We start from the raw sequence: 15,116 nt of genomic DNA, 5'->3' as shown, positions 1-15,116 counted from the left end.
GATCCAACCTGACCCTCTGCTTGGCCCCTCCTGGCTTTATGCTCCCCCCGGCCCCACCTTGCCTCCCAGCCTCACCTGTACCTTGTGCTTTCCATTGCAAGCCTCTCTCTGGTGGTTTCAGTATCCTGCTGCAGTGACGTGTCACCAGGAGATGAGCTGCTCTGCTGGCTGTTTTTTCAGCCCCAATGGCATCATTAAAAGTCCTTCATCTCCATAGTGGCTTGTCCTTGTCTTAGGAGGTGCTTGGACACACTTTTGGGCTGGACCTGTGCTTTTCGCTCCAACCCCCTTGCCTCCCGTGGTGCCCTGCTGCTAGCCAGGCTGCCCTTTCACTCTGTCCCCCCATTATATCCTGCAAGCATTATATCCCTGTTATTCTTCTTTCTGACCCCGTCGTGCTTTGCCTGCATTGCCAGCTTCTCCTTGCATCAAGCTCCCTCACCTGCGTGCTGCGAGTCTGGCCTTGCTGAACCACCGCTAACCCCCCCCACTAACCTGCTCGTTGTTTGTCCCCCTGTTGCTCAGAGTACCCCTGGGGTGACCCCCGAGAGCAGGGTTCTGAGCCTCGCAGGGCACGCGGTGGTGACAGGCACACGTGCCAGCAGAGAGAGCACCGAGAAGCGCCCTTGCCTTTGTCCCGCGGTGCCTCCGGACACGGGCATTCCACCTCGGAGGAACGTCGGAGCTCTCCTCAGCCGAGTGAGGCTGGCAACGGCCATCGGCAGGAGTGGAAATCAGCCAGCCAGGGAAGGTCCAGGAGACATCCCAGCCTAGACCTGGAAAGAGAGGCTGAGCGCAGTGCCTGTGACTACAGCAATAGCTGGGAGCTGCGGGAGAGGAGAGCAGCCGGCAGGGAGAAGGCTTGGAGACCTCTCAGTCTTGACCTGGAGTCAGAGCATGGACTCGCAGACGAGGCATGGTGCAGCAGAAAGCCAATGAGGCAAGACAGAGAAAAGCACCTTCCTCTTCTTCAGATGGAACTGGAGGCTGAGCAGGAGACCTGGCGTCAGGGTGGCAGCCAGCTGGTGCGCCCTCAAAAACACAAATCTCGTCATCAGGGCCACTCGTCGCACAGGATGGTGCATGACGAGCAGCTCCGTGATGCTGAATCTAGAGAAGATCATAGGAGGGGTGAGGAGAGAGACTGCAAAAGGGCAGGACACAGGAGACATTCCCCCTCTCCCCACACTGTGACCCAGGGGAAGGTTGGAGACTGCCAGCGAGACTCAGGTAACCAAGTGATGGGGAAGGTGTACATACGTGTGGGGATGGACCTTTGCACGCCCCATCCTGGTGCCTAAAATACATGTTGTTTCCTTTGAAGATGGTTATCTCCAATATCTACCTACAGTGTGTACACAGTGAATCCTGCCCAGGTTTCTCCCTTATTTAGTGAGATTCTTCTTATCAGTTGATGTTCTTGCTCTGTTTATTTTCTGACATGTTCCGTGGCATCAGAGAGGATGAGTAAGAAGGTATTGTTGGAAATGGTGCCCTTGGTATCCTGTGTTTGAGAAAAAAAAAAAAAAAAAAAAAACAAAAAACAACCCCCCAAAAAAACCAAAACAACCAGCCAACAACCAGCTTTTGTTTTTGTGATATATTTTGTGCTGTGGTCTCCTTGCACAGGAGAAAAAAAAAAAAACAAAAAACCAAAACCCAAATGTTACAATTACACTCTTATTCTGTTGATTTGGGATGCAGGACTGTAAGTGAGGACAGTTTGCTTAAGTACTAACAAGCCAGCAATTTCATTCACTTCTTATTGAAAACCCTCCTGGCAACATAATCAATTCACTTTGGGCAAAGTTTAGTAGTGGCACTATGTGTCCGACTGGGCCGTATTTGTAAGATGGGGTTCTTGTCAAATTCTGTACGAGTGGATTTTTCTGGGAAATGCGTATCTGTGTAGTTCTTGTTGTTCAATAATACTTGGGAACCAGTGGGCTTTAAAGATCCAGATCCATCTTTCTGCTTTTAAAACCACACTGGGGTGGGGGTGACCTGTCTCTTAGTGAAAGCAGGAGTTTAGAGACTTGGATCTGTGTCTGTCACAGCGTGGGAAACTTGTGCTTTAAGCCATCTAACTGGTCTTCACATGGATAAGGTGGGGATGATAATGTGTGTCTGACTCTGGAGATGATGAGAGAATTATTCTTTGTCTTTATCGTGCAAATGTTTTCTTTGGGGAAGTGGAAGGTGTTAATCAGGTCTTTATATATAATTAGTAGGTCGTGATTTGGCCTGATACAATGTGGATCCGAGTGACTCAGTATCCCATCATCTTGAGTCAAAATAGCCAGAAGCTCACATCCTTTTCCTGTGGGCCATGGTCATGGTGGGCTTTGTGCTCTTCTGAGTGTGGGTAGAAGTGATGTGGAAGTAACGTTTATTGTTGTCTTCTGAGCAAATGAAGCCTGGCACTGATCAGTGTGTGAAGAAAGCTCAGTTTAGGGCTGGCCAGCAAACAATTCCTGGAAACTTACTTTTATTCTTTGTAGAGGTAATGCTGTACAGGACCCTGTCAGCCACGCTGTTGTTCATTCCAGCATGGTAAAACTGTGTTTACCTTGACCTTGGAAGCATTCTGAATAATTTAACTCTGACCAAGCTGGTGCTTTTTGCCAGAGTTTTGGTGGTGGCCAGAGATTGCAGCTCTTCACAGCTTGGATTGATCAAAGTGTGCTGGGAAAGGCCAGGTCATACGCTTAACCATAACGTGCCAGAGCTGAAGTTTTCTTCTTATGCTAAGATGGCTTGTAAGAGGGGTGTTAATTGCTTAAGGTCATTGATCAGTTGATTCAAACAAAACAAAAAGCAGAAAACCCTCCATGCCTCCTTTAATACCTGTAGAAGAGGTGGTTTCCTATTCCGTGGTTTTATTCCGGGTTGATGCATGAGGTGTGTGGCCCTCTGCAGTTTGAAGTCTTCAGGATGCTTGGTGGAGTATGATGGTAGTTTGTTGGTAGATGCACAGAAAGTTTTTCAAGGTCAGTTGCTTACTTCATGTTTTTTCCCTTGGTCTTATGAGATGGGAAGGAAACTGGTAGGTGGCCCAGTAAGATGTAACAGGCATTTATAATAAATGTGTAAATGGTGTAGCTGGAGGCATGAAAGTTTTGAGTGAAACTTTCTGGGTTTGAGGTGGAAGAGAGACATCTGGATTGTTTGTATACTTCGGACATAAAGCAGAAGGTGCATTTACATGTCTGAGATGTCTGAACAATACAGTTCAGACTGCAGATGGAAGGAGAAGGCATTTGTTGTATGTGAGTGAAGTCATGCATTTTGTAATAGGGATACAATGAGACTCCTTTGATGGCCTGGTGCAAATAGTCTGGAGAGACTCTCAAAATGCAGCATTTTAAATCACTTGGAGATGGTTTAACTTTAAAATAAACAAACAAATAAAACTTTGTAGTCAAAGCAAGAGCTGAACCTTGTATGAACTTCAAAAATGTTTACTTGGCTGTTTTCTCACTGTGAATTGTAAAATTCTTGGGTCAGCCCAAGGAAGAAATTGTCTGAAACCTCATGTGAGCCTGTCCCAGGCAACTTCTGCAGCCTGTGCTGCTCCAGCGGTGTGTTCACAGACTCTGCTGTGCTCATAACAGATGTTGGGCTGCTCTCTGCTGCCCAGTTTTGCCAGTGTATCTGTATCAATGCAGAGTGTGAAAAATAATGATTCCTTTGCTATCATCACTGTGTCAGCAAAGACGGCTTCAAGGGACATGGTCTCTTCTGCCATGTGGTTGCATTTTTCATATAAGTCATGGTGTACCAGATATTTCTATACGCATAGAGAAACCTTCCTAAGGTGTGTGCTGTGCCTCAGCTAAAGGTACTCTCAAACCAGCTGTCTGGCAGGTATGCTGTTATGGTGTCTGGTTCCCTTGAGTGGGGCTTTTGCAGGTGGGTGAGGAGATGGTGGGGATTTCCTTACCAAAGCATTTGGAAAATGGTTGAGTTGATTGTTTTCTCTCACAATTCTGTAGGCACTAAGTTGAGGGGGGCGCAGCAAGCCACGTATGATACACCCCAAAGGGAACAGGAGTTGTCTGATGCAGAGATTGCTCGGAAGCTGCAGGAGGAAGAGCTCCTGGTAAGTAGAGAGGATGCATTAGTCAACTCAAAGGAACTAAGGTAGCCAGCGATGACAACTTGAATTTGTAAACCTTTTATATATGATAGTGACTTTAAGACCTAAGATCTTGCTACTGCGCATTCTGGTAATTACCTTTGTCTCCCATACACACACATACGGAGTGACAGCTGGTATCCAGCCAGTAGAGCTCTATTTTCCAAAGTAAACATCTAAAAATTAAATGACTGAGTGATATTAAATGAACATTTCCAGACAGGTAAAGATGGCCTGTAGTCAGTGTGGTCAGCCCAGAAGTGAGAGAGGCCAGTGCCCATCTTTGAGAGAGAGGGCAGCAGGGTGGACCATGTGTTGTGGTGTGGCCTGGCAGATAGATGAGGGCAAAACTCATCTGAAAAGCTGAAATGACAGTTCGGTGTTGGGTTGTGAGGCAAGTGTTGAGGTAGGTAAGTATATTTGGAGAGGGTGGTAGTGTATTTGTATGGGCACCTACTTGCCCTGCCCAGTAGGTTAATGGGTATGAATAATATGAATAATTCAGAGGTGTTACTCTTTTGTCTCTGCTTTTTCCTACCGTTTCTTTTTTTTTTTCCCCCCCAGGCTAACGAGGCAGATCAGAAGGCAGCTCAAGTAGCCCAGGATGAAGTGAGCAAGAAGTCAAATGTTTGCGGCATTCCTTTACTCGTGGAAACTGCTAAACCCCGCTTGTCCCCTCTGACCCTCTAGTTTGTTTCCCTCCTTGGAGGGGAAGCTCAGGGCTCCAGTGACATTTGCTCCTAGCTGGTTTTCATGTGTATGCTCACGCTGGCCAAGCAGGGTGTTGTGCTGCCTGTTGTGACCATGGCAGAGGAAGGAAGTTTGTGGCTGTGCAAGAGCATCTCTTGTAACTGAGCCCCAAGGGAGAGACTACCAGAGATGCTGCGAGATGACACCCCACTGCCCCTCCCCGCCCTGAAGGAAAAGGAATAAAGGGCAGAAAGGCTCTGCAAACACAGTTCTGGCAAATCAGGGATCCACTGGGCATGCTGCATGTAGTCAGTCTTAATTCTGCTCTGTCACTTGATTTCTGATCACAGATGGGTGAAATCCTGGCTTTGCACCCTTCCCATTCAGCAGCTGTTGATAGGGAAGACACTCAAACCCACAAGAGCAGTAAAACCATCTGACGTACTCTCGGTATTTTCCCTTCTAGGAAATTGCTCGACTCTTGATGGCTGAGGAGAAAAAGGCTTTCAAGAAAGAGAAGGAGAGAGAAAAGTCTTCCTTTGAAAAGAGGAGGCATGATCAAGACTGGAAGGTATGTCAAGCTTCAGGAGATGCCACAAATGAAGTGCTGTAATGTTATTCCCATTTCCAGAGGGCGGTGATGGTGTGTGGTGGGAGCAAAAAGAATGAAGTGGACTTTTGCATCCAAAGGGTCTTGCTGCCTGTTACTTAGCTGCTTCCCAAGCCTTTTGGAGCCACCTCCTTAGTTAGATGCTCTTTGGCTTCAGCCTCAGGCAAGGTAAGCCTTGGGCTGTGCCCTTGGAGGTTGGCGCTGGATGTCACCGTACCTTGTGGCCTCCCTCAAGCACTGTCAGTCCTCCTGGTGCAGGACCTTGCCTCTGCTGAAATCCTGACTGTAGCAATAAAAGCAGTAGTTGGTTCTGTTTGTGCACCGCAGGTACAAGGACAAGGCAGCTGCTCCAGTTGTCACTCTGCTTCATAATAAAATTGGCTCTATAATGAAAGTATTGAGTGTCTCAAGCCTAGGTTTTTGTATGAGTAATACTACAGAGGTTTGGCTAGCTGATGTGGAAGGTGATAGGAAACAGATTTCATGGTCTGCACTGGTAAGGTGCTAAAGGGGGTGTTGTGTTAATCTTGGGGCCAGTTGGAGGTAGCTCTGACGTTTTCAGCCTCCTCACTGTGTTTGAGTGGTTGCAGGAGCACAGCTGCGTGCAGCTGATCCCTTGTGCTTAGCTCACCCATGTGCACAGTCATTACACACTGACTGCATTTGACCCCAGTTTTGGGACGGGTCCCTCAGTGGTGTCTCATATTTAGAGCAAAAATTGAGTTTGGCTCAGCAAGGCTGAGTTTCATTTACTGGAAACTAGTCCTGATACTGCCGTTTGCACGTGTTTGGCTGTAGTTAGTTGTATGTATAAACTGAGCACGAAAGGACTGCATGGAGCTGTGGCGGCCTCAATGCACTGGCTGGTGCCTTGCAAGGCACGCAGACGAGCTGCTTTCCTTTCTTCCCATCAGCAAGATGCAAGCGAGTCCACGCGCTCAAGATCAAAAGAAGGGCCTGAAACTCAGCGACACAAAGGTGACAGGTCTTCAAGGTAAGCTTGAACTGGCTGGTAAAAATGGGGAAATGCAGTCGGAAAGCTGCTCAGAAGCTGAGTTCTAGGGAGGAGTTGTGGGGCGACCAGCCTCACCCACCCACAAGGGGCTTGGTAGAGAGCAGAGGTTTTAGCACTGAAAAGAGATGGAGGGCACAGAGCTCATGAGGTGTTCAGTGACACGCGTCACTTGCTGTGCTCGTGTCATTTGTCCCTATTGGTCTCCCTGCCTGGCACTGACAGAGATTGATGAGCTTGTGCAGTGACATTTGTTAAATGGCAGAGAAACATTGAGAGGGTTAAAGAGCTTCTGGGGCCGTGAAACCAAATGGCATCCCTGGGCAGGAAGAAGTAATCACGATGCATTTGCACAGCTCCTGCCTTGGGTCCCTGTTCCCCAGTTAAGCCCTCTACACTGTTCCCGCTGCTGTGTGTGGACACCCCACTGCAAGCAAGTATGTTGTGTTTTGGGGTACCTCATCCCAGGGCTGATGGGAACGTGCTATAGCCCTTCTGAATCACTCGGTACCCTGGCCTGGTGCTCCTGATGAGAGACTGAACCCTGGAAGTGACCCTGGTGGCTTTGATTTCCAATCCTGATAGAAGCCTAGAAATTCTTGTTGAATTGCAAAAGAAACAACAAACAAGGTGTGCAGGTGGAGACAGAGATCTTGCTAAAATACTCTGGGGTTAAAACTATGCAAGCATTAAACACTTCGAAATGTTGCGCTTTCCTTTTGAGAGAGGTTTGCATCAAACTTCATAACAGAAATTCTTTGTTGCCTGACAACTTGAAACCACTATTAATTGAAAGCGGTCCATGAGAAGTGTAGTGAATACTGCGGATTTCTCACCACAGAAACAGTAGCGGGCTGTCTGCTGGTGGAAAGTCTGGGCCAGATACAGTTTGCATCAAACTGACAGAGACAGACCAGGCAGCTGAGATACTGCTTTTGCCATGCTGTTCTGCTTTTCAGGTTTTCTCCCAACGCTTTTTTTTCCCTCCCCCCCTGTGTTGGCAGGTCACAGCCTCTCCTTGATGACTTTGAACATGCTCGATATTACACAAGCCAGCCCAGCCCCTTGCGTCACATCCCCAAACCTGAGCACTCTCCTAAAGGTAGGATCAAGCCTATGGTTGCCCCAGTGCTTGGGTTATTGTGGGCTGTTTTCCTCAAATAACCAGCCTGAAGGACAGGATGTTTCAAAGGAGGATGCTAATAGAGAGAAGGAATGGATATTAATTGCCCCAGCAGGCAGGTGATGCTAGTCAAGTGTTTGAGTTGTACTTGCTGAGCACGTTGCAGGCTGGGAGACTAAAAAGCGGAATTTGTTTGCCTTGAGTTTGTCAAACTGCTCTCTGCTTGTCCTCCATGATCTCTTAATGATGAATGACTATAAATCCAGGCAGCAAATGAAGGAGAAATAACATAAAGACGATGACATGATGGATTTTAGGTGACTCACTAGTATCAAACAATCCAAGACAAGACAAAACCTTGCAGTATCACCTGTCTGGCGGGTGAATGGGATGATCAGACAGAAGCTTGTCCTGAGGACAGGCTTGTTTTGTTCCTATAGCATTTCAGCATTGCTTTGTTGGCTTGTTTCCTGAATTCACTTGGCACAAGAGCAGTGTGGTTAGGGTCGCCCCCCCAGTTTTTTAAATCTGAATGCCAATTGGCTATATTATCTGTAGAGTCTCTGGGTGAGGAAGGGGAAAGCCAGAGTTCGACTCAATTGCTCAGATTTCTTCCAGCTCCACTGATTGTGACTTAAATGTGGACAGTTTACTTGCCAAAATTTAAAGTTGGGAAACTTTTGCATTCTGTCTTCATCAAACAAGCTGGAAAATTGATGGCACTTTCTAGAGTCTGTAAGCCCAGCGTTCATTCTGTTTTCTTTAGTGAAACTGTGCGATGTGGATGTAGTGCCATTCACAGCCCAGAAGAAATGCAAATGTCTACCTGTCTTGTGGACCTATTCTTCCTTTTGCCCAAGTAATGTAACATACGGTTCCTGTTTTGGCATTGGACTTTACCACTACCCTGGAAGTCACACAGACATCCAAGAGGGCAGGACAAGTAAAAAATGACTGCAGGTAGTATTTTCTTCACCAGGATCTATTCTTACAGATTTTTTTTCTTTCTGTTTGGCTTTCCAGGTTCCCGTAGGAAGCAGTAAACTGTGCTAGCCTTTGCTTTGGTACTGACTCTTCTGTAGCAAACATTACTGGAATTGCCAGGCAACTTTCTCAATTCCTTACCCAATGGGATGTCCACCCTCCACTCCCAGGATCTCCTTTTTTAAGTGTCATCATAATAAGGAACATTGTTTGTTTCAATTTCTTACTCATATGTGATCACTTAAGCAGTGCAGTATAATCTAGCTGCCACTGAGCTGTGTGAATCAACTAGCTGACTTAACAGCTCCCTCTTACATTCTTTTGAGGCTTTCCTTTTATTTTTAAGCTTTGGCTGGAGCTTGGACAAATAGGACAAATAGAGATGCACATACAACAGGGAGGAGAATCCAAGAAATGAGTTGAGTTATGGCAATGCAGCAGAATGTCAGAAGTACAAGTCCTTTCTGTATTAGGATGACTTAGCAAAGAGAGTTACAAGAGGAAATGTGTTTCTTCCCTTGCTGGATAAGACAGCTGAGTCAACCTGACAGTCATGCTAGCTTGCAGGAAGGAGAGAGCATCTTCATAACATACATCAGCAAAAGCCAGAACCTGGGACTGGTGAGGAAGAAATTGCCTATAGAACAAAATTTCTTAACTGCTGTGTTTCTAGGGTTTCCAGCAATCTGGGTAGAGTGTGTAACCAGGCATTTAGCTCCAGGATATAGGATAGAACAGTTAAAAGGAAAGACAATTTCAATTGAAATTAGACCTTGTGTGCATGACTTTTAAGACATGCCAGGGAGCTGATGAAGCTGCAAGTTGTGGATTGGGAAGAATCGTACAAACAGATTTAAATGCCTGAAGGGACCTCTGTGGTCACCTGCTTTGAGCTTCAGTGTGGTAGAAGCCAAGGAATTTCACTAAAACCAGGTAGGAACTACTGTAACTCCTAGCTCAGTTGCTGATGCACTTGAGTACAGTGACTTGTGTCTGAACCTGCATACGTCTTGGAAACATGGGGCTGAAGAAGGGCCATACGGATATTGAGCATCGAATCCCAAATCTACAGTTATAGGCAACTTAGAGCTAGACAGAGAGTGCCTAAACAGTCCGCACAATGTCTGTGCTGACTGCTTCCCCTCTACACTGCTCCGTCCAGCACCCCAGGCAGACTCCAGTCAGAATAAAACTGTTACTTTCTAGGGCATAGCAGGGTTTTCAAGTTCAAACTGTCTGTACAAATTTGCCCATGCAGTGATTGATTTTTTTTTTTTTTTCCTCCCTTTCAGTGGCTTGTTTGTGCAAGAGAAGAATCATTTTCAGAGAGCAGAGGGAAAATAAGTAGCCTTTTCCCTTGGCCTCCTCTCATTTCAATTTTTGTCTTTTTAATAACTTTTTTTGCCCTTTTTTTTTTTTTTTTCAGTTTTATTTTTAAACTACAAACCTGAGCATCTGGATGCTGGCTTGGAGTCTCTTCGGCCACTACAGTGTAGTTAGTTATTAATTTGCCAGTCTAGTTCACGGCAGCAAGCCTGGCTGCCTTGCCCCTGCAGCCCAGCTTCCTTAATGCCCAGCACTGAGTCTGTCCCACCATGCTTTTTGTCTTCTGCTGGCAGCTGCAATTCTGCTGCTGGCTTTGCTGAGGAGGGGAGGTAGAGGCGTGACTGTACTTGCCCTCGCCACCGATCTGCCTGGGAAAGGAGCCTTGACAGCTCTGTAGAGCTTTGTGGAGAGCACATGCTGGTGTGGAGCACTGATAAGAAATCGGAGGAGATTGTGTCTCTCTGCTCTTTCACTAATGCACAATTCAAGCCCGAAGGCAGCTGTAAGGCTTTCACTTTGGCTGTTGTTCTTGGTCGGGATAGTTACTGAGGGAGATCACTAGGAAGATAAGGCAACTCCTTTTTCACATAAGTTGCAGGGGCAAGTTTAATACGACAGCACAAGCCCATGCCTTGCCGTGCTTAACAACTCACACTTCCATCTCCTACCCCCACTGGTCTGTTGGCAGCAGTTCACTACCTATGAAGAACCAGATAACCCCTGACAGACCTCTGCTCCAGACATACACTAGCCAAAAAAATCTTGTAACATAGGACTTTGCGCGTCGGCAGCATCCTGCTGGCTGTGTACCCTTGCTTCCAGACTGTGAGCTTGCTCACCTGCATGAACCCTTAAGTGACTTGCACGGTCTTGCTTGCTTGCTGCTTCTTCTCAGGAAATATCCCAGCCAGCAGCTAGATTTTACTGTCCTCACCTTGTTCCCTCTTCTCGTTCCATCTCTGTCCATTCAGAAGTGTTAACGTTGTTTTAAAGAATCTGAAAAAAGGACAACATAGGCCCTATTTTTTTCTTTTGTTATTTGATAACTTGGGCCAATGTGGCAAACTCATCTGCAAAGATTTTATTTTGTAAAAATTTATTTTTGTATTTCATGTACCGGTCAAAATCCTACTGCTGAAAATGCCTTTTTTTTTTTTTTTTTTTTTTTTAATTTTTATGTGGGTTTTTTCCCCTCCATTGCCATCAGAGTATTTATTGTGAAATGGATGCCTGGTGGGGTTTTATGAACTAATACTTTCTACAAACACCCCAGTCCAGGCCCTGCTGCTTGTATCATCTGGTGCACTTGTGAAAACTGGATGGGGAAAACTCCTGCCAATCAGAAAGTGGTTGTGCTTTGTACTCACTGCGTGTGGGGAAAAATGGTGACACTCTGCAAAGGGCAAGCGTATATCACCAACTAGGAATTCAGCCCTCCCAGGGCCTCTGTAGCCGGCTGTGACGGGCTTTCTTGCACTGCAGTTGGCTGATGTAACTTCTGTCGTACTCTAATCAGAAAAGTTGTGAAGGCCCTGAGCCTGCTGACATTTGAAGAACCTATTAATTCAGGAGGGATGCTTGGGAGTGTCCAAGTTCTTGACTTCAATGGGAGCGAGTGGAAATGATGAGAGAGAAAACTCTAGGTGATTTTATTTGGAAGCTGGGTAAAGTCTGAGGAACACCTTGGTGCCTACTCAGTGGAGGTGCAGGATCTCCTTGATGGCCTCCTCGGGCCAGCCAAGCTGTGCAGCCATGGCACCAAGAGAGGAGAGCCCAAGGGAAGGATCCCAGGAGCGTCTGCTGCTTCCTTGGACGCCTTCAGGGAGCGTTGAATGCTTTAGGGACTGCTTTGCTCTGTATCCTCCCTTAGTCCTTTTTATTCTTACTCCCTGCCTTTATTCATTTGCTGTCCCTTGGAAGTGTTTCTCCTGTTTTATTTTTCCACAGCTGTTGTGAAAAGGGGGGCCCTAAGGTTTTGTTAGAAGGGGCTGACACCTATCAAGAGAGAGAGAAATGCTAGGAATGGCAGCTGAGGAAAGCATGTAGTAAATGGGGTATAAACAGAGCAATTGTTCATCTAATATACCTTGTGGGCCTCATGCAGCCATGCAGGTTAGAGACTTCCTGAGGCAAAGGTTGCAACTGGACTTGCATGTTTAGTAACCACTTTTGGAAGGAGATTCCATGGTCCCATTGAAGTCAACAAGAGTTGAGTTAAGATTATGGATGAACAAGGAGCCAACTCATCTTGGGACTCAGCAGCCATGGTTCTGCTGAGAGTCAAGAAGATGCAGCTTGCGTAGGTGAGATGCAAAATCAGCACCTTGCACAGGTGTCCCTGGTAAGAGACACAATGAAGTTGATCTTTTAAAAAGAAACAATCAGAGCAATATTTCCTTTCTATGACAGAAAAATGTTTAAGTAACTTTATTTTTTCCTTGTCTTCTCTTGCCAAGTTTTAGTAGCTTTGCCTATGGTTTTGCTCTGGATTTAATAGCATGTCGGAGCCCTTGCTGGGCCCCCTGCCCAGGTCATTCAGGTCTTGCATCCCTTTCTGACTCTGCATTAACAAGGCAAGAGGCACCATGTGGAAAATTCATCACCTCGAAATCCTGGCACTTCCTAATCTCCGTAGTAGGCACACCTCACCAGCAAGAGCTCTCGCCACCTCCTCACCTCTGTCCGAAGCACAATGGTCTGCAGAAGAGAGGTCAGGTGAACCGGAGTGATCGTGCCTTACATGCAGGAATACTCAATGTCTTCAGCAGGCTGATTTGAGTCACCTTGCTATGAAACACTGTCTTAATGTGGACTGTACAGCTTCCTGCAGCGATAAGCAGTGGTTGTCACGTGGATAGATCCAACAGGTTAATCTCATCTTTTTTTAAAGAACTTCATGGTTTTGAACTTAGTGGTATGGGAAAATATCAGCTGTTAGGGGATAGATGAAGTCTCATCATTGAATTTCTCCTCTTGGGGAGGAAGGATAGAAGTTACAAATGCTGCAGTCTGCTTCACTCTGTAAAAGGGATCTTGTATGTACAGTATTTTTATATCTCTGCATTCCCACCTATCAGGATTTGAATCAGGATTAATAACCTTCTCTTACTTAGGGGAAAAAAAAATGGATTTTTATTTTTACAGTGCTAGACCTTTGTGCGTTTTTATTTTGTGCCAAATTACAGCCACTGTTACACTCTAGTGTTTTCATTCAGTTTATTGCTATTGATCAATGTGTATATTATATATTTTTATTATCAAGGTTTTTATTTTAATTCATATTAACCGGTATGCAAACTAACTGTGGATTGCTAATTTATATATAAAGGGGAGCACTTGGAGACAGTGTGAGGATTCCCCTACTTAGTTTACACTCTTGTAATCCAGCACAGCCAGTCCATGAAACCCATCGCTTCTTATACAGAATGATCTTCTGGGCCTTTGTCACCCTGAGCAGATTGCTCCTGCTGTTCCTCCCGGCAGTACTGGCACTGCAAGGCTATGTTAGATCCAACAGGAAACGAAGCACAGCTCATAGCATGGACTGATGTGTGACCGAGCTCTCTGCTGTCTTGCTCCTGGCAGTGATGCCAGGGAGGGTACTGCAGCAGGAATTCCCATCTGGGGGTGACGTTGAGGTTTACTCTGCCCTATATTCGTCCCCAGCCAATGGACAGTTGGTTTTGCCCCACTCTCTCAAGATGCTCAGTGCTTAGTTTTGCAGTTGCTTTGGGAGGTGGGTGTGGGTTATAGCGCTGAGGCACAACAGTGTCCCTCGCATGAAGTATACCATAGGCAGCTTGTCTTTTTTTTTTGTTGTGCAGGACAGGCATAAACCTACAGAGATCCCAGTTTACTGTACTCTTTAAAACACATGCCGCAGCACATTTCTGGCTGTGCAGTACTGCCGTGGAGGCTCTGGCTGTGCTGCAAACAAGTGCCACTCGGACTGCTATGCCCAGGACAGGCTGCAGGACACAGGTTTTGTGCTGAGAAGCTGTACTGCTGTCAGGTTCTGGGCTGGAGATACAGCCACCACCTCCTCCCTGTGAGTAGCACAGGGCAAGGCTTAGCTGTGCAGTTTGGGCTCTTTCAGGAGAGTCCCAGAGAGGACAGTGGCACACACAAATGAGTATTTTCTACTTCACGGTAAACAAGTTCCACTGTATCAGTGTTCACTCTAAGTAGACTCCACGGTGTGTCTCCAGCTGTATCTGTGCACTGCAATATAGTTAATTGCCTCGGAAATAACTGCAATTGTCTCATTTAGCTCTTCAGGGTAAACTTTCAGCCTCTTGAATCTAAATACTAGCCATGCGATGAGATGGATTAGTCAGAAGGTTTAAATTCCTCAGAGCTGCAAGTGTACCCTGTGTTGCAACAGCTAATCCTTAAATTGCGCACTGACAATAATCTGTCTATGCAAGACTATCTTTTTTTTTGACTGTTCACTCTATAGTTTTACCAGGTTTGGCATAGAACTTCTGAATGACATTTAACCAAAGTATCATGTCTGTGTGTGTATAGCATGTTTTGCTTCATACTCCTGAATTCTCATTGAATGTAAAGGGAACATTGTCTTGCCCCATTTCGTCAATAAACCGCTGTATTTTGTTACCCACTACATCGTTCTGTTCCTCTGTGTCCTTATCTGGAAACACTGAAGTGGGTTACACAAGAGCAGGAGAAAACAACACTTCGTTCCACCCTTGGTTCCTGGAGCTCAGCTGCTTCTACCAGTAATTATGTTCTTCCAATGTAATAAATGTAGCAAAACAACAAATTTGTATTTAATTTGATTATTTTGTGGCCAGACAGAAAAAAGGCTGTGTAATATCTTGGAAAGAATCTGGACTGTTTCATTTCCTGGGACTGTGATACTGAAAAATAAAGCAGTGTAATTATTTGCAAGGGTAGGATACTTTTCTTCTTTTTCTCTTATCATAGCTTTTTAGTTTGCAAAAAGCCTGCTTGAAGCTTCCCAAGAGCAACTCACACTTAGAGTGGTGGGACAGAAGGCAAGAAGGAAACATGGCAAATGCCCTGTGACTGACTGATGTCTTCAAAAGCATCAGCTGAGGATGCAGCCACATGCATCTCAAACATGAGCAGACACGAAGCCATTTCCATGTCACGAATTTGGTTTGTGACAACATGCTAAAATAAAGGGGAGGTTACTAAATATAAACTCTGGATCTTGAGTCCAAACTGTAAACCTTTCTTACATGTTTAT

General features: G+C 45.8%; 1 protein-coding gene across 2 annotated transcripts in view; it reads left to right on the top strand.

The window, feature by feature from the left end:
• CCDC50 (coiled-coil domain containing 50) overlaps nt 1-14,794 on the top strand; it is a 45,315-nt gene extending 30,521 nt beyond the window's left edge. The window contains exons 6-12 of one of the 2 annotated variants that reach the window (XM_052803356.1): nt 526-1,230; nt 3,996-4,102; nt 4,703-4,747; nt 5,295-5,399; nt 6,353-6,432; nt 7,455-7,552; nt 8,597-14,794. In XM_052803356.1, coding sequence (XP_052659316.1) covers nt 526-1,230; nt 3,996-4,102; nt 4,703-4,747; nt 5,295-5,399; nt 6,353-6,432; nt 7,455-7,552; nt 8,597-8,616 — 1,160 coding nt within the window. In that variant the 3' untranslated portion in view covers nt 8,617-14,794. The remainder of the gene's footprint in view (nt 1-525; nt 1,231-3,995; nt 4,103-4,702; nt 4,748-5,294; nt 5,400-6,352; nt 6,433-7,454; nt 7,553-8,596) is intronic. The other variant, XM_052803357.1, reaches the window with a different exon arrangement.
• The last annotated feature ends 322 nt before the right edge of the window (nt 14,795-15,116 follow it).

The sequence above is a fragment of the Harpia harpyja genome, chromosome 12 (genome assembly GCF_026419915.1).
Source record: "Harpia harpyja isolate bHarHar1 chromosome 12, bHarHar1 primary haplotype, whole genome shotgun sequence".
NCBI lineage: Eukaryota > Metazoa > Chordata > Aves > Accipitriformes > Accipitridae > Harpia > Harpia harpyja.
The sequence above is the reverse complement of the archived record's forward strand: the minus strand, read 5'-3'. Positions and strand labels throughout refer to the sequence as shown.